Source organism: Mesoplodon mirus (assembly GCF_964341445.2).
Source record: "Mesoplodon mirus genome assembly, chromosome: 5".
Taxonomy (NCBI): domain Eukaryota; kingdom Metazoa; phylum Chordata; class Mammalia; order Artiodactyla; family Ziphiidae; genus Mesoplodon; species Mesoplodon mirus.
The window spans coordinates 59,172,962-59,199,471 of record NC_138980.1 but is presented as its reverse complement, the minus strand read 5'-3'; the positions used below and the strand labels follow the sequence as shown (position 1 = coordinate 59,199,471).

Here is a 26,510-nt window from a genome sequence, read left to right as displayed (position 1 = left end):
TTTTTTGAGAACATACTCTGTGTCAGAAGTATATTCTACATTATATCTAATTCCTACAGCAACTCTGCAAGGCAACATTCAACATCCACATTTTAAATATAAGGCAACTGAGGCCCAGAGAATTTAATCCATTTGCCCAACATCACACAGCCAGGATATGGTAGAACTGGGACTTAAACCTACATTTGCAAAAGTCCATGCCCTGGTAATGCTGACAAAAAGCAAGGCTAGACAAAAGTAACCCTATCTAGGAAGAGGAAGGAAAGTATGCAGTGCCCTTTAAGCTTTTTAAGCTGAGGACACAAGAAAAAAGACATATTTAAAGATTAACCTGATAGATAAGATAATACACAGGAATAATAACTAAGAAGCTACTGCAATAGTCTGAAATTGGATGAAAAAATGTATAAAGAGGAGGAAGATGGATCTGAAAGATATTTATGAAAATATAGCTATGACTTGGCATCCAGATGGTCATGGTAGATAAATTAAAGATGTCCTCAGAGAATTACCTTTAAATGACTAAAAGTTGACTAATAAATGCACCTTTGATGTACAAAGTGGAAGAGGATATCTGTTTATGATGGAAATTTCCACTTTGAGCACACTGGGTTTGAGAAGACAGAAAGATGCTTAAGGCAAGATGTCGAACAGGCAGCTAGCTGTTCAACAGAGGCCAGAGGACCCAGCATGGGACAAGACTGCAGGAGAGATGAGGGCAGAGGTGCAAGCAAAGCCACAGGATGGGTGAGGTCTCCAAAAAAGAGAAGGGAGATACCCAGGTCTGGAAGGCTGAGGGTCTAACCTTGAAGGACACTCAGCTATGCAAATAGGAAGAAAAAGACAAGTATCAGTGTCTAGGAAGGCACCCACAATAGTCACCAGGAATTTGCATTGGGAAAGGGAAACAATAATGGAATAATAACTGTAGTTAACATTTATTGAATGCTTACTAGAGGCCACACACTAGTTTATGTTCTTTGCATATAATCAGTAATTTAGTCTTCACAAACTCCAAATGGAATATACTATAATTAATACAATTTTGCTGATGAGAAGATTAAACCCAGAGAATTTCAATAACTTCCTTAAGATCATACAGTTGGTAACTGGTCAATCTGGGATTGAATCCAGGAAACCTAGCACCCCAGGCCTCGTTCTTATATATCTATATATCAAGATTTCTAATAGGATAGAAAAGCTAACACTAAAGTTATATCAAACCACAAGTCACATCTGAGAGCATTCTATGCTCAGCTAAACATGCCTGGAGCAGCTACTGGGGATCTGTAAGAAGAACACAGAAACAGATGAGATAAAGGCTGACTCTCAAGGAGCTGGTAGTCTAGGGTGAGACAGATAAATAAACCAATTATTAAAATGAGTGATAACTGCTATGTTAATATTTAACATTCTATGGGAGCTCAGAGAAAGAAGTAACAAATTTTCTTTGGGAATGAAGCTCAGCCAGTTAGTGGAGAAGGTGAGTATTGAAGAAGGGTGGATGTCCACCAGGAAAAGAAAAGGAACTCAAGACACAGGTGCAACAAGGAATTATGTGGAAACACACCATACTCAGGAAATGATAACAGACCACTCATGGGTGGGAGTAGAGATAGGAAAGACAAAGACTGAGGATAATTCTGGGAAAAGGACTGAAAGATAAGCTAAGGATTTAGCCTATATTTGATAATGTGAAACTGAAAGACCTCTGGGGCTTTGCACATGCTGATTTCTAGAACTGTTGCTCCCCATACCTCACCCTCTCCCCCTTCACCTACTGGCATCTACATCATCTACAGATCCCAGCTTCAGCATCACTTCTTCTGAAAGCTTTCCCTGCACTGGAGGTCACGTGCTCCAACAACTTCCTTGACTTCCCCTTATTCTATTTCAATGATCACCAATTTTACTATAATTACCTATTCACTATCTGTATTCTCCACTGGACTAAAATCTCTGTGATTCAGAGCTTTTCTGATTGTTCACCACTGCACCTTCAGCGCTCTACTCACCTTGTGGCGATTAGTAAGCACTCAACAAATATTTGATGAAATTAATATAAAAATAAGATTTCATATCCTCTAGCATGAAACTCAACAAATATTATTATTACATACAAAGCATGAACCTCAAAGAGTATGTGAGAAGGGGAAACTTATAATCCCCACTCCTTGCAGAAATGTATTTCAATCCTATTGGGAAAACAAATGTAATTGTGTGACCCAAGTTCACAGTGACAGACACTTTTCATTTATACATTGCAAAATTGAGTTATGCTCCAGGGAGATCATGAAGAAATGTAGGCACACTTATCTCCAGCACAGGATGAAATATGCAATATTTGAGTCAGAATTGTATGTTTTACTGTACAAGCAAAATTGTTTTAAAAGAAAATCTGTGACTGAGAAACTGTTGGAGGATTTTTGCAGATAAAACACATCAAATTCCTGGGCTGCCAAGAGGAAGGGTGGCAATTCAGATGGACGTATCAAAGAGAAAATCTTGCAATGCTATAGATGATGGTATCCTCAATGAAGTGAAATAGCTTTTTTAAAGGGAACTACATTTGAGCCAAATGCAGGGCAAAATACAGCACGATCAGAGAAAGAGGATAGGAATGGTTAAAAGTCTGAGAAGTATGGCATATGAAGCCAGTGGAAGGATCTAGCAATATGTGGCATAACATAAAGAAGACTTGGGGATGACACACCTCTGTCATGTTGTGGAGGCTCCATAAAGATACCTGTAAGTCCTTTGGTCAGCTTAAGAGAAGTTGATATCTGCTATCCTCGTCTGCCCTCTTTCCGGAGGGAAATGCCATTTTCCTGCAACATATGCTTCTGGTAAAGCTGGCAGTCACAGTGCCTCACCTCTGACCAGCAACCTGATGTGTCATCCCCACCCCACGATGGTTAGTCATGAGGAGAGTGTCTGACTCAAGCAAAGCCAACCAAAGTTCTTCAATGAGAAATAGCATTTGTTTCTCTTCTTTGGACTCATGAGTTAAGGATGGTTTAAGACACATGTTTGCCTATAGCTATTTTTCTGAACACAGCCTGAGAATGAATCCAACAACAAAACAGCATAGGGACAAAGAGAGAGATATAAATACGGGCACAGACATAGAGAAATAGAGACAGAGAGGGAGACACAGAGAGAAAGAGAAGGAAAGAAGGAGACCAAAAGGAGAGGGAGACAGAGACACAGGGAGAGAGCTAGACTAGATGATAATGTTCAAGCCCTGCAGAGCCATGTCTGAAGCCTGACTTTTCAGCTATGAACCAATCAGTTTATTTTCTGTTACATGATGCTGAAAAAGACCTTAGTAATATATCACCTGAGAAGCAAGTTGGTAAAAACACTATACTCAGGCAATTCATTAGGATATATACAGAGAAAGTCCTCTTCAAAGTCTTATTTAAAACATAAATCCATTTGAATAAACTAAAAACATGTTCATAACAAGTCTGCTTATTGTATATGAAATGATTGGGATTTAGAGGGGGCTACTATTTACAGCTGTTAACTCTAGGGAAGTTAACAGCAGTGGAAGTGGAGAGGAAGAAATGGGGACAGTTTTACATTTTTACTTGTGAAATGACTTTTTTTTTTACAATGCTCAGGTATTATTATGATTTTTTAAAAACTGTGATGATTATAAAAGATCTTGTCGGAATAGATCAAACACAAGGTCATGAACTGGGGTGGGGTGATCGAAGATGAAGGTGAGGGTCCTCGCGAGGAAGAATCTGCCAACAGGAGATGGTGAAGGCTCCCTTGGGGGGAGATTCTAAGGCATTTTGTGAGGAAGCAGAGACAACTCACTGGTCAGAAAGATGTCCATGCTCCCCACCTTGTTCTGACCTCAGAGGGAACTTCTAACACTAAAGTCAGAATGTTCTCAGTGATTTGAGGAATGTGCTGTCCCAGGAGCACTTTCAGCTAAAAGGCTATTGTGGACATGCTTACGTTCAAGAAGTATTAACTTCTAGCAAAGAGAAAACTGAATATATATTTCAGAAATTAGTAAAAATGAAGGCTCCCAACCAAAATCCAAATGACCATCCAGCCTAGCCAACACTACACCCTACTGCGCCCATATAACCATGGTTAATAGTTTGGTACAATTTCATTCCTACTCTCACACTCACTCATTCATGTACACCCAGATACAAACATCTATATATTTACTTTATAAAAGTGGAATTATTCCAAACATTAGAGTCTGAAACTTGCTTTTTTTCCCCACATAATAAACCAGTGATATCTTTCTAGGACAACACATGAGCTATTTCTCATGGTTTTTAATGGCTGCATTATATTCCACATTAAAAACCAATACTCTGTTACAAATACTTGGTTGGTTTTAATTTTCACAGTAACTTTAGATTTAAAATAATCAACTGTATGTAAAGCTTTAATGCAGTTTTTGACCTCCCGTGACCCATACTATACGATGCATGTATTTCAATCATATTCTGGAAAATACTTCTAATGAGTCAATAAACTTTCATTAATAGGTTTCGATTCTCAAAGCACCAGGAAGCACAGTGGATAGAAGATGGTGGTTGGAGAAATGCATTCAATAATATATTAATGAAGTCTTGCATTTTACTTTGATACAGAAGTCTGCCATCTGGGTGGAATTAGGAATCAAGGTGAGCATTCTTGCTCGAGAGGCACTACCCTATATCAGTCACCCCCAAAGACCCAGGGCAACTTTAGAGAGGACGACAAGATATCTTGCTAGGAGTCACTTGGCGAGCAGCAACATCACACCTCTCTGAGATATTCACTCTGTACTTCAGGCTGTCTCATGACAGCCCAGTTGTCATGCTGGGAGGAATACAGCAAAATAGAAGCTAGATGTAAATAAATCATACTCTTTCAGGCTAAAATGTCCTGTAACATCCAGAGTGAACCTTCTACCTCAATGAGAATGTCACTCTTGGGACAGGAAATGATGGGAGACAAATGGCAAGTTTCCAAGACTCCCAGAAGAAAATAAAACCATTTGATTCCATTTAACTTACAGTATTAGAATTTTGATGTCCACTATCAGAGAAGGAAATGGAATTATTGGCAGAACTATTAAAAAAAGAGAATGTGCTGAACGGTCCATTTGTTCAATGGTGTTTACAAAATACCTAAATCAGTGTTTATGTAATTACTGGTTAACTATCAATCTCCCAATTAAAAGGTAAGTTCTGTGAGGGAAGGAGCCTTGTCCTTATTCATGTCTTTGATCTTTTTCCCATTGGGGGAGACAGAGACATTTAAGAAAAAATTAAAGAAAAATCAATTGTAGTTTTAATCACAATTGCACTAAGTTTTCAAAGGAGAAGGATGGTTTTGATTGGCTCAGAGAGGACTTCTGCAAGGAAGAGAGGATTGAGCTAAAATGTGAAAGACATTCAAGAGAGAAGGGAGCAAAGGAGCTTTCTGGGCAGAGGGATGAGCCAAGGCTGAAGTGGGGGAGCACAGAGCACTGGAAAAAGAGAAAAAAATGTCAAGAGTGAAGCTGGTGAAGGGCATGAAGGGCATGACGTGGGGATGGGAACATAGACAGGAAATAGATGGTGCAAAACCCTACAGGTCAAGGAGTCTGGTCTTATCCTCAGTGTAATGAACAGCCATTGAAGGGTTTTAAGAAAATGAACAATGGGATAAGAGCTGCAGTATTAAAAGATCGCTATGAGATCTTGTAAGTATCAGGGGGATTAGCAGGGATAAAATAAGAGCATAAATTAGTGGGGATAAAATGGGAGATGGTTGCAGCGACATACAAGAGATGATATTAGTTTGCACTAGGATGACAGAAATGGGAAGAAATAGACTAGGATCTGTGCAGGAAGAAAAATCAGTAGGACTTGTCATTATTTAAATGTAGGGGAGGGCCTCCCTGGTGGCGCAGTGGTTGAGAGTCCGCCTGCCGATGCAGGGGATACGGGTTCGTGCCCCGGTCTGGGAGGATCCCATATGCTGCGGAGCGGCTGGGCCCGTGAGCCATGGCCGCTGAGCCTGTGCGTCCGGAGCCTGTGCTCCGCAACGGGAGAGGCCACAACAGTGAGAGGCCCGCGTACAGCAAAAAAAAAAATAAATAAAAATAAATAAATGTAGGGGATAAGGGAAGACCACGTTAAGGGTAACTACCTGGTTTCTGGATGTGGCAGCTGCTGGAAAAGCCATTCATTGAGGAGGAGGTCCAAGTTTGGTAAGAAAGATCAGGAGTTATATGGATAGTTACAAGAAACTGGAACTAACATCCACTAACATGGAGGGCTGCACCAAGCTGGGCCAATGCTATGCCTTAAATGGATCATCTAACTTCACCCTAACTGCCATCCCATAAAATTGGTGCTACTGCCCACATTTTCAGAGGTAAGAAAACCGAGGCTCAGCAAGGCTTAGTAACTTATCACCATTCTCAGAGCTAAAAACTGGCTGAGCTGGGATTTGAACCCGGATTACCTCAGTTCTAAAGCCAATGGTTCTTAATTACCAGCCCATACTGCTTCATGACAACTGAGGCCTACTCAGGGAAAATTTCATGGTTTCAAAAGGTGATAGTCAACCTGGAACTCTGAAGCCAAACCTTCCTAGGAAACCTTCAATTCTTCTCTCAAGGCTGCCCAGAGAAAACCATCCACATCAGGAAGATGATTCTATGTTTTCCCCCATTCTTCCCTCCCCACCCCCTCAGGCTTTTTGCCCAAACCTCAAGGTTACCTCCACGTGCCCATATCTCCTCAGCTTTGCCTTCTCCAAGTTCCTATAATACCTTCAGTCTCACCACTTCTTTTGGCAACGATCACATGCAGGCTACCCTGCAGGATGTCCATATATTTTCTGTTTCCTCACATTTTATTTTTTCTAATATGAACTTTTTTTACAGTATATACCGACTGTCTTAAAAAGTCTTTCATGCACTGAAATCAGGTTGTTGTAAATAAGCTAATAAACACAAATTTCAAACTGTGACACTATGGTTCTGCCTGCCAACCAACAGTTCTGTTTTACCCATGTTACCATCTCTAGTTGGAGAGTGGAATCTCATTACACATTGCATTTAAATTACATACATTCATCTATACATTCTTGGCAGAGCAAGAGAGAGAGAACATGTACAATTAAAATAGAGCAGGCCATTACGCATGCCATTCTATCAATAAGCACCTGTTCCATAAAATAGGAGATGAATTTGCTGTTCCCTCCGCTGGTTTCAGTCCCTAAGGATCTTTCGCAGCGTGAGTAATTATCTGAGAAATTATCTGATTTTAGTGTATAAAGGTACATATTTTATTTTATTAAAAAAATGTTTATATCTTTATTGGAGTATAATTGCTTTACAATGGTGTGTTAGTTTCTGCTGTACAACAAAGTGAATCAGCTATATGTATACATATATCCCCCTATCCCCTCCCTCTTGAGCCTCCCTCCCACCCTCCCTATCCCACCCCTCTAGGTTGTCACAAAGCACCAAGCTGATCTCCCTGTGCTATGCAGCAGCTTCCCACTAGCTATCCATTATACATTTGGTAGTGTATATATGTCCATGCCACTGTCTCACTGTGTCCCAGCTTCCCCTTCCCCCCCACCTCTTCCCCTTCCTCAAGTCTGTTCTCTACGTCTGCATCTTTATTCCTGCCCTGCCACTAGGTTCATGAGTAAAAGGTACATATTTTAGATATAGCACAATCTCTAATTTTAAGTCAACTATTCTTCCTACTCCTCTATTAAAGAAACAGTGACCCATCCCAAGACTAGGTGGAAAGCTGGGTCTTCTGGACTAATCAAGAGACAGTAAGAGATTGTCCCTGGCAATTCTGATAACATGAGATATTTCACACCACACTTTCTTTTAGGAACTACCCTTAAGATATGACTACATGACCCAGCAATCCCACTACTGGGCATATACCCTGAGAAAACCATAATTCAAAAAGAGTCATGTACCAAAATGTTCATTGCGGCTCTATTTACAATAGCCCGGAGATGGAAACAACATAAGTGTCCATCATCGGATGAATGGATAAAGAAGATGTGGCACATATATACAATGGAATATTACTCAGCCATATAAAGGAGTGAAATTGAGTTATTTATAATGAAGTGGATAGACCTAGAGTCTGTCATACAGAGTGAAGTAAGTCAGAAAGAGAAAGACAAATACCGTATGCTAACACATATATATGGAATTTAAGGAAAAAAAATGTCATGAAGAACCTAGGGGTAAGACAGGAATAAAGACACAGACCTACTAGAGAATGGACTTGAGGATATGGGGAGGGGGAAGGGTAAGCTGTGAGAAAGCGAGAGAGAGGCATGGACATATATACACTACCAAACGTAAGGTAGATAGCTAGTGGGAAGCAGCTGCATAACACAGGGAGATCAGATCGGTGCTTTGTGACCACCTGGAGGGGTGGGATAGGGAGGGTGGGAGGGAGGGAGACGCAAGGGGGAAGAGATATGGGAACATATGTATAACTGATTCACTTTGTTATAAAGCAGAAACTAACACACCATTGTAAAGCAATTATACTCCAATAAAGGCATAAAAAAAAAAAAGAAGTTGGAGAGGGAAGCAAAAAACAAGATTACCTGGAGATTGTTTTCTTCTCTAACCAAATGGTTCCTATCAAACCTTTTAGCAACTAACGTACTACAAACAATTTTGTATAAATGTCTTTGCCACTAGATTTTCCACAAATCAAATACATTCTTGGAGCCAAAAAGAAATAAGAAGGAAGAAGAATGTGGCAAAGTGGAAAAACCATTTGTTTCATCACAGGAATTGAACTTGATACATAGGTTAGAGATAATTTATTCATGGTAATGATTCTTCCTAATGTCCCAAGTAACTTTTTGTCCCAACTTTAGCCCCTGGGTTACTTCTAATTCAAATCCTTTGGAACTCTATCCCCTTAACCTCTCCTGAGCAAGGAATATAAGCATCGACGAGCACAGCACAATAAATGGACAAAATGTGTAAAATTCTTAATATAAATATTCCTAGAATGATTTAACAATTGTATGTCAGAGCACCCTGTTCCCTTATCATTGCACAAGACAAATATTAATAAGAGCCTTTTACAAACAGATTTGATCACTTTATAAACCTTATCTGAATATCTGGAGTATTTTTGACATTTGTCTCTTTGTTCTCTTTTCTTTAATATTAAAATAGTATGTATCAAAAAAAAGATATGACTACAGTGACGGCAGCATATGTTAGTGTAATCGTCTGACTTTTCAACTGCATTCTGACTTTATTACTGAATATAAATAAGCAGGAATTGGAAAATGAAAAGTGCTGATACAAATGGTAAATATGCACCTCCAACAAATGAGGCAAAGATAGAAATCATTAGGCCTCCTGAAGTCAAATGTGAAGAAGAAGAACACATTTATGCAACAAGAATGAAATGCTAGCTTGGGTCCAAAAAGCAAACAATTATTAGGGATTTTATAATCACCTTTGATTTTCTGGAAAAGAGCCTCCCCAGTCACAGGCACAAACCTAAATATGCACACAAAATGATGATACAGACACATTTTCAGAAGGTCATGTTCAAACAGAATACTATCATTCTGAACCACCCTGCTGCCTATTGGGCAGAGAGATTAATTCTTGCTTCTCAGCATCGTCAGAATTTTCTTCATGCCATCAGTATACAACTTAGGGCTCTATCTGTGGGAAACATGATTGCAGCTTAGACTGTAAGCTCCTTGCAGGCAGGCTCTTGGCCTTACTAATCTCTACGTCTGCAGCACCTTAGAGAATGCCTGACTAAAAAGGGTGCTGTGCTAAAGCTGGAGAGTGAATGAATATGTGAATAGCTAGATTTACCTCTCTGAGATTCATTTCCTCTAATGAATTAGGGAAGAAAGAAAGACACAGCCCAATAGCCATCCGGCTGTTGTCTCCAGCATGGAGCTCCACTACACAAATGGCTCTGGCCTTACCTATCCAGAGAAATGCAGCACAGGTGAAAAATCGATGCCGTTGTGAGCAGGACATCTAGAGATGTCCGGACGAGGCAAAACATCTCCCCATAAATCCAGATGTCTTGAACCAGCTCAATGGCACCAAAGGGCATCACCAGCACTGACACCAGCAGATCCGCAAAGGCAAGAGACACAATGAAATAATTGGTTTTTATTTTCCTGTGGGTGGAAAAGTATAAGGGAGGAAGCAGTGGGAAGGATGAAGGAAGGAGGTTAGGGGGAAAGGAGCAGGAGGGAAAAGAGGGGGGAAAGGAAGCAAAGAAAGAAGGAAAGAAGGGAGGGAAGAAAAGTCAGATGTGCAACATATTCTGTGAGATTCAGTTTCCCCTTCTGTCACATGCATGGTCCAGTCACTTCAGACTTCTCCAGACCCCTTTGCACCAGAAGCCCTCTCTTGCCCTCCCCTGTGACCACACTGGCCTGACTTGAGCCCCCGATGCACAGAGTCCCTTTCAAGGGTTTTTACAGGGTGCTCTCTCTCCCCACCGTTGGCCTAGCTACACCCCATCTACCCTTTAGGCCTCGGTTTAGTCATTCTCAGAACACCCTCCTCCCAAGGGGCCCCCTTAAAAAAAAGTGTCAAATTCCACCGTCTTCCACTCTTTGACTACCATGTGCCTCACATTTGCCACATTTGTTAGAATTTAGTTTTTACACTTTTCTTGATTAGAGCATGTCTTGCTTAAAGAGGAAGCAGCAGATGAGATAGGACTGCATCTTTTATCTCTTTTATGGCTTGGTGGCTCTTAATCTAGGCTGCACACTAGAATCACCTAGTAAATTTTTCTAAGTATTGATGCCCAGGTCTCACCCCAGATCAATTAGTTCAGGGACTCTGTGTGATTAACCCACTTACCCACCCCCAAGTTTGCCAGATAAAATATAGGGCGCCCAGTTAAATTTGAATTTCAGATAAACAACGAATAATTTTCTAATATATAACAAATATTGCATGGGACATACTCATGCCACGTATTAGTAATTTTAAAAGGGTCTTCAAGTGATTCTAATTGCAGCCAAGGATGAAGTGGAAAGAGCAGAAGACCCATATTTAAATGCTAGATCAACTACTAGTCAGCTACCCTTTCTCTGAACCAATTAATAAAGTGGGGAGGTTAGATTAGATGTGCTCTCAGCAATTATATATAGAGTGATCACAACTATTACAGAAAAAACAACATAGGAAACAGAGGAAAAAAGACAGGATAGAAATTCACTTATGTGCCTGTACTACTGGTTACGTTAGAACTATGGGATTATATGTGATTTTTTTCCCTACTCTATTTTCCAAACATCATTCCCATGAATCTTTTTCCCTTCACAATTACAAATTATAATGGAAATTATAAATTCAGACCTCAGTTTTCCAGGGAGAGCCCAGAACTCCACCCAGGTTTCTTCATGAGGTTGCCTCACGTGACTCACCTGAGCTGCCTGTCCCTGCACACAGCCACCATCACCAGCAGGTTCCCCAAGACTGCCATCAGGATAACAGCCGACAGAAATGTGAGCAGCACGACTTTCTCCACTGACCCGAAACCCTCCTTGGAACTGGAAGACACACAAACACAAAGAATTGAAGGAAACTCTGAGACACAGGAAAGAAAATTAGTCTTTTCCTCATTCATCTTCAGGAAGGTAACTTCACTATCAAAGCTGCAACACACATGTACTGTGCACCTAATATATGCCAGTGTCTGCACTTGTCACTTTACATGTTATCCTGGTTAACTCCTACATAATGAGAAGGAGGCGGCTCAGAGAGGTGGATTAACTATCCTGAGACTGCACAGTGATTCTCCATCAGAGAACTTGAGGCTTTCCTTCAAAGCACTGACCTCAGCTTGTGCTCAGAAATGTTTTCTGGTTGATTCTTGTTTGGCACACCTACTCAGCTAGGTTGTAAGCTCCATGGGGCAGGGATGTTGTCTGTTTTATCCACTGACAAATTCAATTTCAATGTATCATTCATATTTATCAAATGCAGGAAAGATGACATTGAATGAGTGAATGACGGTAACTTGAACCACTGTGTGAATACAAGGACCACCCTGTTTTCAGTACCGCATCCCAGCCCACGCAGAAGCTGCTGTGTGCAGGTGGGCTGTCCAAGGAGTAGGTCATGGCTGAAGGCTGTTCTTATATGGCTGACTTGGACAAACTGATCCCGTATTCTGCAAAGCCCATTGGAAAGACAGCAGACAATCAATAAACTCAGGGACTCCTTTCACTGCCCTGAACTACATTTCTTTTGGTGCCCAATATAACAGTTCAAATTTGTGTTCCTGTAAATTTCAGCAACTGATTTGATTCTATAAACCCTGCCCTCCTACTGTCAACTCAGCATTTTGTCTCACTAACTTGGAAGTGAGTGTTCCCTATCAATAAAAGCATAATGAATGCAGGTTATTCAGAAGCTACAGGAAAAGCTTCATTTTTAATAGTAGTAAAATGTTCTTTTTAAATGAAGTTTCAAAGGATCTTAAAACTCTTAGACCCAAACGCACATTTCAATACCGAGAAACTAAGGTCCAGAGAGGGTAACTGGGTTGTCAGAGCACATTAGTGGCTAGTCTGGGAGAAGCTGCTTGTTCTGTAGGCCACCACTTGGAACACAGCTCCCACTGAACCAAGAAAGATCTGTCTTTACTGAGCTCTTCTGACTGAAAACCAAGATGGTTGCTGCTCCCAAATCACAGAAGCCCATGAAGTCTGGGCTCTGGCTTTGTCCAAAACTTTTTCCATTAGGCCTGGCATGGAAGACAAGGTGACAACTGGAATGAGTCAGAAAGTTCCACTCTACTCACAAGTGGTTTTATTGCTTCACTGAAGTCCTTATGGCTAGGGTTCAGATGAAAAGAAATTTGAGGTACGTCCATCTAAATCACCCTTCCACACCTAAATTCCAACTATCGACAGTACAAATAATGGACAAGTAAGATTTAACTCAATGAGGAAAAAGAATTCAGGAGCATGTTTTGGCTATCCAAAACTATTTTGATTTTAGGCCATGTTAATTGAGGTAAAGTGTCCAATAAAGGAGGTGATAATGCTCTTTTCCTTGTCTTTCTCAGAGGCTCTGACGCAGAGCCCCTCTGAAACTTGTTCCCCTCTCAAGGTCTCTACACTTTTGCCTTCTTCCTGGAATGCTTCTTCTCAATATTCAGGTCTCAGATTAAAATTAACTCCCATTTAATGTGCCACAGCCAACAAACCTTTTTCATTTTCTTTATAACATTTATTGTTATTTGAAATTACTTCTGCTATTGTCTGTGCCCTACCCCCACAGACTCACTTTTGGTTATCTTTTTCACCACAATTCCCAGCGCCTGGCACAGTGTCTAATCTACAGCATGTGTAGTGTAAAGGTAGATGCAGTATATAGGAAGTGCACAATTACTCGCTGAGTGAAAGACACTGTGTTCATAATGGTGAGGTTTATCCTTCAATGTCTTTGAAGACAGGCTGCAGGTATAGAAAAGCTTTTACCTAGACAAGAGAAGACCCAAGGATGAGACATAAAAGCTATTTTTAACTATCTGAGGATGGTCCTTTGAAATAAGAGTAGATTTATGCATTCATTCATTCATTCCACAATACTTTGTTGTTGTTTTTTTGGTCCATTTAACATACAACTCTTAACTGTATAAGAGTTACATATTATAAATAAAACTTCTTAAAGCAAAATATACCCTCTTTGCTTAAACAGCTAATTAACCAAGAGATGATACTTTAAGTATATAGAATATTCTCTTTAAAACATGCTTTAAAAAGTACTTGTATGTTTATGATAAATTTTCCTTAGAAAATTTTGTTAAAATAAATAGGAAAAAAAATTAAGGAGGTTCTCTGGATGCTTCATTAATAAGTAACCCAAAAGTTTTTTTTTTTAATTTTTTAATTTTATTTATTTTCTTATACAGCAGGTTCTTACTGGTCATCAATTTTATACAAATCAGTGAATACATGTCAATCCCAATCTCCCAATTCATCACACCACCCCCACCACCCCACTGCTTCCCCCCTTGGTGCCCATACATTTGTTCTCTACATCTGTGTCTCAATTTCTGCCCTACAAACCAGTTCATCTGTACCATTTTTCTAGGTTCCACATACATGCATTAATATACGATATTTGTTTTTCTCTTTCTTAGTTCACTCTGTATGACAGTCTCTAGATCCATCCACATCTCAACAAATGACCCAATTTTGTTCCTTTTTATGGCTGAGTAATATTCCATTGTATATATGTGCCACATCTTTTTTATCGATTCGTCTGTCGATAGGCATTTAGGTTGCTTCCATGACCTGGCTATTGTAAATAGTGCCGCAATGAACACTGGGGTGCATGTGTCTTTTTGAATTATGGTTTTCTCTGGGTATATGCCCAGTCGTGGGACTGCTGGGTCATATGGTAATTCTATTTTTAGTTTTTTAAGGAACCTCCATACTGTTCTCCATAGTGGCTGTATCAATCTACATTGCCATCAACAGTGCAAGAGGGTTCCCTTTTCTCCACACCCTCTCCAGCATTTATTGTTTCTAGATTTTTTGATGATGGCCATTCTGACTGGTGTGAGATGATATCTCATTGTAGTTTTGATTTGCATTTCTCTAATGATTAATGATGTTGAGCATTCTTTCATGTGTTTGTTGGCAATCTGTATATCTTCTTTGGAGAAATGTCTATTTAGGTCTTCTGCCCATTTTTGGATTGGGTTGTTTGTTTTTTCAATATTGAGCTGCATGAGCTGTTTATATATTTTGGAGATTAATCCTTTGTCCGTTGATTCGTTTGCAAATATTTTCTGCCACTCTGAGGGTTGTCTTTTCGTCTTGATTGTAGTTTCCTTTGCTTTGCAAAAGTTTTAAGTTTCATTAGGTCCCATTTGTTTATTTTTGTTCTTATTTCCATTACTCTGGGAGGTGGATCAAAAAAGATCTAGCTGTGATTTATGTCAGAGTGTTCTTCCTATGTTTTCCTCTAAGAGTTTTGCAGTGTTGGTCTTACAGTTAGGTCTCTAACCCATTTTGAGTTTGTTTTTGTGTATGGTGTTAGGGAGTGTTCTACTTTCATTCTTTTACATGTAGCTGTCCAGTTTTCCCAGCAACACTTATTGAAGAGACTGTCTTTTCTCCATTGTATATCCTTGTCTCCTTGTCATAGATTAGTTGACCATAGGTGCGTGGGTTTATCTCTGGGCTTTCTATCTTGTTCCATTGATCTATGTTTCTGTTTTTGCACCAGAACCATATTGTCTTGATTACTGTAGCTTTGTACTGTAGTCTGAAGTCAGGGAGTCTAACTCCTCCAGCTACATTTTTTTCCCTCAAGACTGCTTTAGCTATTTGGGGACTTTTGTGTATCCATACACATTTTAAGATTTTTTTGTCTAGTTCTGTAAAAAATGCCATTGGTAATTTCATAGGGATTGCACTGAATCCGTAGATTGCTTTGGGTAGTATAGTCATTTTCACAATATTGATTCTTCCAGTCCAAGAACATGGTATATCTCTCCATCTGCTGGTATCATCTTTAATGTCTTTCATCAGTGTCTTATAGTTTTCTGCATACAGGTCTTTTGTCTCCCTAGGTAGGTTTATTCCTAGGTATTTTATTCTTTTTGTTGCAATGGTAAATGGGAGTGTTTCCTTAATTTCTCTTTCAGATTTTTCATCATTAGTGTTTAGGAATGCAAGAGATTTCTGTGCATTAATTTTGTATCCTGCAACTTTACCAAATTCATTGATTAGCTCTAGTAGTTTTCTGGTGGCATCTTTAGGATTCTCTATGTATAGTATCATGTCATATGCAAACAGTGACAGTTTTACTTCTTCTTTTCCAATTTGGATTCCTTTTATTTCTTTTTCTTCTCTGACTGCCATGGCTAGGACTTCCAAAACTATGCTGAATAACAGTGGTGAGAGTGGACATCCTTGTCTTGTTCCTGATCTTAGAGGAAAGGCTTTCAGTTTTTCACCATTGAGAATGATGTTTGCTGTGAGTTTGTCATATATGGCCTTTATTATGTTGAGGTAGGTTCCCTCTATGCCCACTTTCTGGAGAGTTTTTATCATAAATGGGTGTTGAATTTTGTCAAAAGCTTTTTCTGCATCTATTGAGATGATCATATGGTTTCATCCTTCAATTTGTTAATATGGTGTATCACATTGATTGATTTGCGTATACTGAAGAATCCTTGCAGACCTGGGATAAATTCCACTTGATCATGGTGTATGATCCTTTTAATGTGTTGTTGTATTCTGTTTGCTGGTATTTTGTTGAGGAGTTTTGCATCTATATTCATCAGTGATATTGGTCTATAATTTTCTTTTTTTGTAGTACCTTTGTCTGGTTTTGGTATCCGGGTGATGGTGGCCTCATAGAATGAGTTTCAGAGTGTTCCTTCCTCTGCAACTTTTTGGAAGAGTTTGAGAAAGACAGGTGTTAGCTCTTCTCTAAATGTTTGATAGAATTCGCCTGGGAAGCCATCTGGTCCTGGGCTTTTGTTTGTTGGAAGATTTTAAATCACAGTTTTAATTCCATTACTTGTGATTGGTCTGTTCATATTTTCTATTTCTTCCTGGTTCAGGCTTGGAAGGTGATACCTTTCTAAGAATTTGTCCATTTCTTCCAGGTTGTCCATTTTATTGGCAAAGAGTTGCTTGTAGTAGTCTCTTAGGATGCTTTGTATTTCTGTAGTGTCTGTTGCAACTTCTCCTTTTTCATTTCTAATTGAATTGATTTGAGTCCTCTCCCTCTTTTTCTTGATGAGTCTGGCTAATGGTTTATCAATTTTGTTTATCTTCTCAAAGAACCAGCTTTTAGTTTTATTATCTTTGCTATTGTTTTCTTTGTTTCTATTTCATTTATTTCTGCTCTGATCTTTATGATTTCTTTCCTTCTGCTAACTTTGGGTTTTGTTTGTTCTTCTTTCTCAAGTTCCTTTAGGTGTAAAGTTAGATTGTTTATTTGAGATTTTTCTTGTTTCTTGAGGTAGGCTTCTATAGCTATAAACTTGCCTTTTAGAACTGCTTTTGCTGCAACCCATAGGTTTTGGATCATCGTGTTTTCATTGTCATCTGCCTCTAGGTACTTTTTGATTTCCTCTTTGATTCTGTCAGTGATCTCTTGGTTATTTAGTAATGTATTGTTTAGCCTCCATGTGTTTGTGTTTTTTACATTTTTTTCCCTGTAATTCATTTCTAATATCATAGCGTGTGGTCAGAAAAGATGCTTGATATGATGTCAGTTTTCTTAAACTTACTGAGGCTTTATTTGTGGCCCAACATGTGATCTATCCTAGAGAATGTTCTGTGCGCACTTGAGAAGAAAGTGTAATCTGCTGTTTTTGAATGGAATGTCCTGTAAATATCAATTAAATCTATCTGGTCTATTGTGTCATTTAAAGCTTCTGTTTCCTTCTTTATTTTCATTTTGGATGATCTGTCCATTGGTGTAAGTGAGGTGTTAAAGTCCCCTACTATTATTGTCTTACTGTTGATTTCCTCTTTTATAGCTGTTAGCAGTTGCCTTATGTATTGAGGTGATCCTATGTTGGGTGCATATGTATTTATAATTGTTATATCTTCTTCTTGGATTGATCCCTTGATCATTATGTAGTATCCTTCCTTGTCTCTTGCAACCTTCTTTATTTTAAAGTCTATTTTATCTGATATGAGCATAACTACTTCAGGTTTCTTTTGATTTCCATTTGCATGGAATACCTTTTTAGATCCCCTCACTTTCAGTCTGTATGTGTCCCTAGGTCTGAAGTGGGTCTCCTGTAGACAGCATATATATGGGTCTTGGTTTTGTATCCATTCAGCAAGCCTGTGTCCTTTGGTTGGAGCATTTAATCCATTCACGTTTAAGGTAATTATCGATATGTATGTTCCTATGACCATTTTCTTAATTGTTTTGGGTTCGTTTTTGTAGGTCCTTTTCTTCTCTTGTGTTTCCCACTTAGAGAAGTTCCTTTAGCATTTGTTGTAGAGCTGGTTTGGTGGTGCTGAATTCTCTTAGCTTTTGCTTGTCTGTAAAGCTTTTGATTTCTCCATGGAATCTGAATGAGATCCTTGAAGGGTAGAGTAATCTTGGTTGTAGGTTCTTCCCTTTCAGCACTTCAAGTATATCATGCCACTCCCTTCTGGCTTGTAGAGTTTCTGCTGAGAAATCAGCTGTTGACCTTATGGGAGTTCCCTTGTATGTTATTTGTCGTTTTTCCCTTGCTGCTTTCAATAATTCTTCTTTGTCTGTAATTTTTGCCAATTTGATTATTATGTGTCTCGGCATGTTTCTCCTTGGGTTTATCCTGTATGGGACTCTCTGTGCTTCCTGGACTTGGGTGGCTATTTCCTTTCCCATGTTAGGGAAGTTTTCGACTATAATCTCTTCAAATATTTTCTTGGGTCCTTTCTCTCTCTCTTCTCCTTCTGGGACCCCTATAATGCAAATGTTGTTGCGTTTAATGTTGTCCCAGAGGTCTCTTAGGCTGTCTTCATTTATTTTCATTCTTTTCTGTCTTCCAGGTTACTTATCCATTCTTCTGCCTCAGTTATTCTGCTATTGATTCCTTCTAGTGTAGTTTTCATTTCAGTTATTGTATTGTTCATCTCTGTTTGTTTGTTCTTTAATTCTTCTCGGTCTTTGTTAAACATTTCTTTTATCTTCTCGATCTTTGCCTCCATTCTTTTTCCGAGGTCCCGGATCATCTTCACTATCATTATTCTGAATTATTTTTCTGGAATGTTGCCTACCTCCACTTCATTTAGTTGTTTTTCAGGGGTTTTATCTTGTTCCTTCATCTGGTACATAGCCCTCTGCTTTTTCATCTTGTCTATCTTTCTGTGAATGTGGGTTTTGTTTCACAGGCTGCAGGACTGTAGTTCTTCTTGCTTCTGCTGTCTGCCCTCTGGTGGATGTGCACATTCAGCAATACTTTCTGAGCACCTACCCTGCATTAGGCATTGTTGTAGTCTTAGGGAAGCAAAAATAAGCAAAACAGATAGCAATAAATAGATAAGCAAGAAAATATGTGAAGTGAGCTAGTAATATGAACTATGGCAAAAAATCTAGGAGAAAGGAAGACAGAACTCTCAGTGTGTGGGGGGGTGAAGAAATGGCTCTTTTATGGGGGTTGTCACTGAAGGCTCAGTGATAGGTTTGTCACACTTTATGACCTGAGGTTGTGTGATTATGTAGGACCAGTGAGCAGGCTGTAAGCAGTGGTTCTCAACTTTGGCTACATACGGAAATCACCTGAAGAGCCCTAGAAAATCCTGATGTTAGGCCCTCATCCTCAAAGACGCTGATTTAATTAGTCTTGTTTGCAGCCTGAATATTAGAATTTTTAAAAGCTCCCAAGTGATTCTGGTGTGCAACCAAGGTTGAGAATCACTGCTAGAGGGAGGCAAGATTTAGTAATGGATGATCCACAATAGCTTCCTGGTGTTGTTTTGAGTGCCCTGGCTCAGGAAGTGTTTAAGAATACATAGGTGTCAATTAGATACCACTTCACACCCATTAGGATGGTTATTATAAAAACAAAACACAACTGAAAAATAACAAGTGTTGGTGAGAATGTGGAGAAACTAGAATCTTTGTGCATTGCTGGTAGAAGTGTAAAATGGTGCAACTGCTGTGGAAACCAGTTTGGTGGTTTCTCAAAAAGCTAAATATAGAATGACCATATGATTCAGCAGTACCAGTCCTAGGTATACACCCCAAAGAATCAAAAGCAGGGACATGAATAGATACATTCACCCCAATGTTCATAGCAGCATTATTCACAATATCCAAAAGGTAGAAACAACTCAAGTGTCCATCACCAGGTGAAAGGACAGAAAGAATGTAGTATATACATACTATGGAATTTTATTCAGTCATAAGGAAAAATGAAGTTCTGATCCATACTACAACATTAATAAACCCTGACAACATTACACTACGTGAAATAAACCAGACACAAAAAGACAAATATGGTATAATTCCATTTATATGAGGTTCCTAGAATAGGCAAATACATAGAGAAGCAAAGTAGTATAGTGGTTACCAGGGGCTGGGGTGGGTGGGGGAGAGAGGAATGGGGAATTATTTAATGAGTACAGAATTTCTATTTGGGGTGATGAAAATATTCTGGAAATGGATAATGGTGATGGTTGCACACCATTGTGAATGAACTTACTGTCACTGAATTGTACATGCTAAATGGTTACTTTATGTATTAATGGTAAATTTTATGTTACATATATTTTATCACAATAAAAAAGAAGAATACATGGATGACCCTATATCTGGATGCTGTATAGGTTTCTTGTACTGGAGGCAGGTGGCACTGGATGATTTTAGGTCCCTTTCTTGTCTATGGACAGTGATCCTAACATATCCTCAGAACATGGATTGTCCATCAGCCACACCCTCACCATGAGAACAATCTCCCCTGCACTGCCTTTCCTCTTTTAAGAGAAAAGAACAGATTCAGAGTCTGAGGTGAACATCTCTGGCTCCAGAGAATGTATATTTCAAATTAAGTGGGAATGTCAGGCTCAGAGAACTGCAAGTTCAATGTTATGGTTCATTTGTGGCATGTCAATTAGGAGCTAGAAATAGCTAAACTTTAAACTGTGAGTGAAGAGCAAAATGTAACCATAGCATTTTTAATTAGGTAGAACTGTCCATTGAACTAAACGTAAGTTCAGTCATGATAATTAAAATAAATTAGGAACCACTTCTACTGACTCCATGTTAGATCCTTGGATTACCTCTGATACCCTCCAAGACTACTGTCAACCACCACCAGACAATTCTTATCTGGCCAAAGAGGTATCCACTCCACTAAATCAGTTCTTTGACAGTTATTCTTATGAGAATTTTTACTTTCTCTTCTTTTTTCCTTTTCCAGTGATCTTTTGATCCATGAATAAAGAAATTCCACAAACTTGCTCTGTTTACCACTTTCTCTGTTCTTAATAAATGAAAACATGACAGTAATTCTGGGTAAATTTTCACATAGGTTAGTATACATGAAAACACTTTATAAATGACAAAGTATAATATAAATAAGTAATCACTGTTATTAATATCAGAAGCCCATTAGGGACAATAGCTAAGGAAGTTTTAGGTTATGCCTTGTTATACCATCCAGAATAATTGGTTTCAAGGTCACACACACACACACACACACACACACACACTAAACTTTGTTAGTAGTCAAGAATACTTTTCTCTCTTTTTTTTTTTTTGCACTGGCTTTGTTAACAATAGCTATGTAATTTCAAAAAAGTCACTTCCCTTTTCTGAGCCTCAGTTTTATCCTGGATCAATTGAGGAAATCAGAATAAATCTCTCATTTATCAGATATGTATTTATTACCAACCATATGCCAAGACCTATGCTAAGTACTGGAATACAACAGTAAAGGTGGACAAGGTCCCTACCTTCATGGAGTTCACACTACTGATGGAAACAGACAATAAGCAAGTATACAACTAACAAAGAAATACAGTTTGTGATCAGTGTTTCAAAGTTACACTCTTAAACCTTAATGTTTATATGCATCTTTTGGGGATATTATTAAAACGCAGATTCTGATTATTTGGTCTGATGTGGGGTCTGGGGTTCTGCATTCCTCACAAGCCCGAACTTAGGCTCATGAAGAGCATCAGTGATGCTCTTGCCGCTGGTTCGTGAATCACACTTGGGGCAGTAAGACTATCAAGGACATTGGCATGATGGTGATAGAGAACAACTAGGTTAAAGGGAAAACAAGCAATCAGAGAACAGTGGATAAAGCTCTTCTGATACACATGAAGGATCCTGAGTTAGAGGAACCAGGAGAAGAGCAAGTGCAAAGGCCCTGAGACAGGAAAGACATCTGGTGTGTACTATCAGAGAAGAATGAACAAGGAATAAAGAACCTGAGATGAGCTCCAAAAGGTAGTCAGAAGTTGGATCCAGCGGGCTTTGGATGTGCTGGTGAGACGTTCATGTTTTATTAGACAACAAATGAGAATACAATAAAGTGATTTAAGGGCTTCCCTGGTGGCGCAGTGGTTGAGAATCTGCCTGCTAATGCAGGGGACACGGGTTCGAGCCCTGGTCTGGGAGGATCCCACATGCCGCGGAGCAACTAGGCCCGTGAGCCACGACTACTGAGCCTGCGCGTCTGGAGCCTGTGCTCCGCAACAAGAGGCCGCGATAGTGAGAGGCCCGCGCACCGCGATGAAGAGTGGCCCCCGCTTGCCACAACTAGAGAAAGCCCTCACACAGAAATGAAGACGCAACACAGCAAAAATAAATAAATTAATTAATTAAAAAAACTCCTACCCCCAACATCTTCTAAAAAAAAAAAAAAAACAATAAAGTGATTTAAGGAGAAAAGTGACAGTGGGGACGTAAATATGACAGAAAGTAAGTAAACTTGTCAGGGGCCCTTGCCAGGGTCCAGGTAAGGGAAGACAATGGCTTGGAATAGGGTGGCGGCCGTGGAGATGGACAGAAGTGGGTGGAATAAAGGTATATTTGAGAAGTAAAGGGATAGGTAAGAACAAAAGATTCCATGAGTGGATAGAAAGAAGCAGAAATGAAAATTATAATTCTGATTTGCTCATCTGAGTAAATGATGGTACAATTTAATGAGATGGGAAAACATGTTAAGTGTGAGATATGTATAAAACATTCAAGTGTAGATGTCAAGTAGGCAAATGGATACTCACGTTGGAGCTCAGAAAGGATGATGGGGCCAGAGATACACACTGGGATTTTCAGCATTTTAATGGAATTTAGAGCCTTGAGGAAGGATGCAATCACCCAAGAAGAGGGCCAGAGTCTTGATGAACTCTGATACTGAGATATGCAGTAGAGAAGGAAGAACCAGCCAAGGAAATTGAGAAAGAAAGCAGAGGAGACATCACTGGGGTGTCTGAGGAACACCAGGTGAGTGTGTTGCTGTGGAAGCCAAGTGCAAAGAAAGTGTCAAGTGAGAAAAAAAATGTGTTTCTGGATAGTTCCCTGGGAATACCGCAGGGCCACTTCTGGGAACAAAGCGAAGCAAGGAGGCAGCATAACTATAGTAGTTCTTCCTTTTCTTTTTATGTATTGAGCTTTGCAATAAAATTATGTTTGACAGCAGAGCTCCATCACTGGACCAATGATCTCTGCAGAACGTTTCTCCTCTGCCACCGTTGTGTCAACCACACAGGAAACACTCTTCTTGAAATTACACACAGTACATCCATTAAGGATTCCAAGCAGTTCAAAATACTCCCTATCCGAGGGCTTTCATCACCCATCCTGCCCACCACTGCACAATCCTTTATGAAATAATTGCATGTAAATTAGAGCAAACAGTGTTCATTTTCTTACCAATCAACAGTCAGCACAAAGAATGCAAAAGCACTCTGAATTAAATGAGAGCCTGACTAAAACTGGATATTTTCTTCTCAGTGTGAATTTTATTAACCTTAAGTGTAAGGTCCCTGGTGTTTCCTATAATGATAAAAGACTGGGTGTTGAACAAGAGGGCCTTCACTTTTCACTCAGCTTGACTAAACTTTAGATAGACTTCTTCCTGACTCTAGGCTCTGGCCTCCCTTTTCTTAGAGCGTTTTACTTCAAAAAACTTGTAATTGTAAATTCTTTCTCTGGCCCTTTGGGATGTAAATCTTTTTAAAAGCCTCTTGCCAGTTTTCCAAGCTAGGATGTCTTCTTCTGCAAGGGCCTGGTAGCCATCCCTTTGAAATGTAATCATCAAGGAAGAGAAATCCCCCATCCCCAGTCTCTATAAAAGGGTAGAAGCCTATCTTCCTACCTTCTGTGGGCACATTGCTCCAAGTTGTAAAACTACCTCCTCTTTCCTTTAGGAAAGGTCAGTTAGCAAACACAGATGGCCTAGGGTCCCTGCCCCCCACTCCATTTCTGAAAGCCTCTCCTGACTGTCGTTTCAGTGAAACTGAGTTCAGACTATATTCTGGGCTCTCCCTCTATTGCAATAGCTTTGAAAGAAGTCATCCTTACCTGTTAACTTTGTCCAGTGCAATTTTTGCTTTGACAGAATATGTTGTTTTTTTACCACTAATTATGTCATGCATGTATTGTCTTCATTACCTCTATTACTCCCCATGAACAAAATCCGTGACAGTTGGAATACACGTAGGAAAGTTAAATTCAGATAATATTTGGATTGGCAATATTTCTTACATAAATTAATGTTCAAAATGCCTTTTTAATCAAAATAGAAATAGTAGGGTCCATGAGTATGTTAACTGTTTTTCCCTATAACCAAAAAACTTGATAAATAATGTAACTGTAACCTTTTTAAAGCATACATCATTCCTTTATATATATGCCCTTTCTTTCGAGGTTTCTTGAGAGACTGACATACAAACAATAGCCAGACCCTATATATAACAATAAAACGCTGACAATATCTGTGACAACCAGCCCAGGAAGGTCAGGACTTGTTCAATGACTGCTAGCTTCCTTATTTTTCTCCTCCTACCTGCTTCCAGCTCAAGACTAACCACAGAAAGCCAAATATGCTCCCCAAAGCAACTACATTAGATGTCCCACTTCTTGTTTGTGCACTTCCTGCTTTCCTAGGTCAACAACCTCTGATTAGAGCACAGCTGAAGTCCCGTTTTTTTCACTATAATCTTTTCTACTCCTCCTCCTGACTTTGAGTCTTTGCTAAATGCAAGTGATGGTGGCTGACTTGCTATAACAAGCTCTGGATAAGTAGCCTCTGTTCTGATTCATGTGATCTTTGTTTCCACATTCCAGATATGCTCTAGATGTACACTTACCTGGAATCCTATATTTTCAAATTAGGTAGAAGTCTTTTCTGAGGGAGAAAGAATTTCTTATTATTTGGCTTATGTTACATTGGGTTTTTAGTAACTTTTCAGGTGGCCCAGTTAACTTTTTTTTAAACAGTATGCTTCTCTTCTTAAAAATGCTTTTTTTAAAAAACAGAAGGACTAAATTAAATAATTCATATAAAACATTTTCATAATAAGAGCTTCAAAGCAGCGGTGTTCCAGAATCACAAGGGAGCACCAAAATTACCTGGAAAGCTTGATTAAAACACAGAGCACTGGACCCACCAACAGTTTCTGATTCAGTACATCTGGAGTGAGTCCCCAGATCTGCATTTCTAACAAGTTTCTAGGTGATGCTGATGCAGCTGGTCTGGGACTACATTCTGAAGACCAGTTGACCTACAGCATTGTGAAAGACGCCCTTTACCCTAACCCTCATTTCTCCATTGCAAATTACTTTCTTTGCTTCTAGGTTTAAAACTTCCTCCTTGGAAGTGGGGAGACTGTGATATTGATTAAGCTCCTACTATATGGCAAGCAATACACTAAGAACAATTTTAATGTTGACTCATTTCATCTTCACAATTACCATGTAATCTACAGTATGATGCCCTTTTTTCAGAACAGACTGGTGCTCAGCATGGTAAGGAGACTTAAGATCCTACAACTATCAAGTGGTAGTAGACATGGGATTTTAAACCTACACATTCTGATTGCAAGCCCAATGCTTTACCCACTAAATGTTAAGCATGCTCATTTGGAATTGAATAAATTTCCTTTTAGGAAAAAAAAAAAAAACACATGCTAAAGTTTTACCTTGTATCTAGAAACTTAGTATCAAAAAATGTTGATGATGACAGCTTAATATGCCTTGTAAAAATATGCTTTTTATAGAAAATAGAAGGGAAAAAATTCATACAGATGGAAATTATGCTTAATGGAGTTTCTATGCAATTCTAAAAGAACTATTTTTGATTGTTTTTGAAAACCCTATAGAGGAAGGTGGGAGGGTGGGGATGAGGTTTGGTGCATAAGGAATGTAGGCTAGGTATTTTTCAAATGCAAACATGTGGAGGAAAATTCTTGTGGCAAGCTTTTAATAGACATTTCCAGAGCCTCAAAGATCACACACATTGGGAATGAGAAAAACTTCAAAGCCAAAGAGGATCTGTCTGTATGGCGTATAACGGAGCTCAAAGCTGCAAGGAACACAAAGGATATCAGGATCAAAGACACTGTTCTCTGAGGCCATGTCTGGATGTAAAGTCAAGCTGGAACTGATGTGACAAGATTCTCACTGCTGCACAGTGTGTTAACTACCAGGGCTTCCATTCTTCTAGGAGAATGGACTTGAGGATATGGGGAGGGGGAAGCGTAAGCTGGGACAAAGCGAGAGAGTGGCATGGACATATATACACTACCAAACGTAAGGTAGATAGCTAGTGGGAAGCAGCCGCATAGCACAGGGAGATCAGATCCGTGCTTTGTGACCGCCTGGATGGGTGGGATAGGGAGGGTGGGAGGGAGGGAGATGCAAGAGGGAAAGGATATGGGAACAGATGTATATGTATAACCAATTCACTTTGTTATAAAACAGAAACTAACACACCATTGTGAAGCAATTATACTCCAAAAATAATAATAATAATAATAATATCAGGCTATCTTTTTTTTAA

General features: G+C 39.3%; 1 protein-coding gene across 1 annotated transcript in view; it reads right to left on the bottom strand.

Moving 5' to 3' along the window:
* The window catches only part of HTR4 (5-hydroxytryptamine receptor 4), a 149,365-nt gene that overhangs the window by 40,161 nt on the left and 82,694 nt on the right, over positions 1-26,510 (bottom strand). Inside the window, exons 3-4 of the mRNA XM_082623089.1 lie at positions 11,440-11,565; positions 9,973-10,173 (exon numbers count right to left, since the gene is read on the bottom strand). Coding sequence (XP_082479215.1) covers positions 9,973-10,173; positions 11,440-11,565 — 327 coding nt within the window. The remainder of the gene's footprint in view (positions 1-9,972; positions 10,174-11,439; positions 11,566-26,510) is intronic.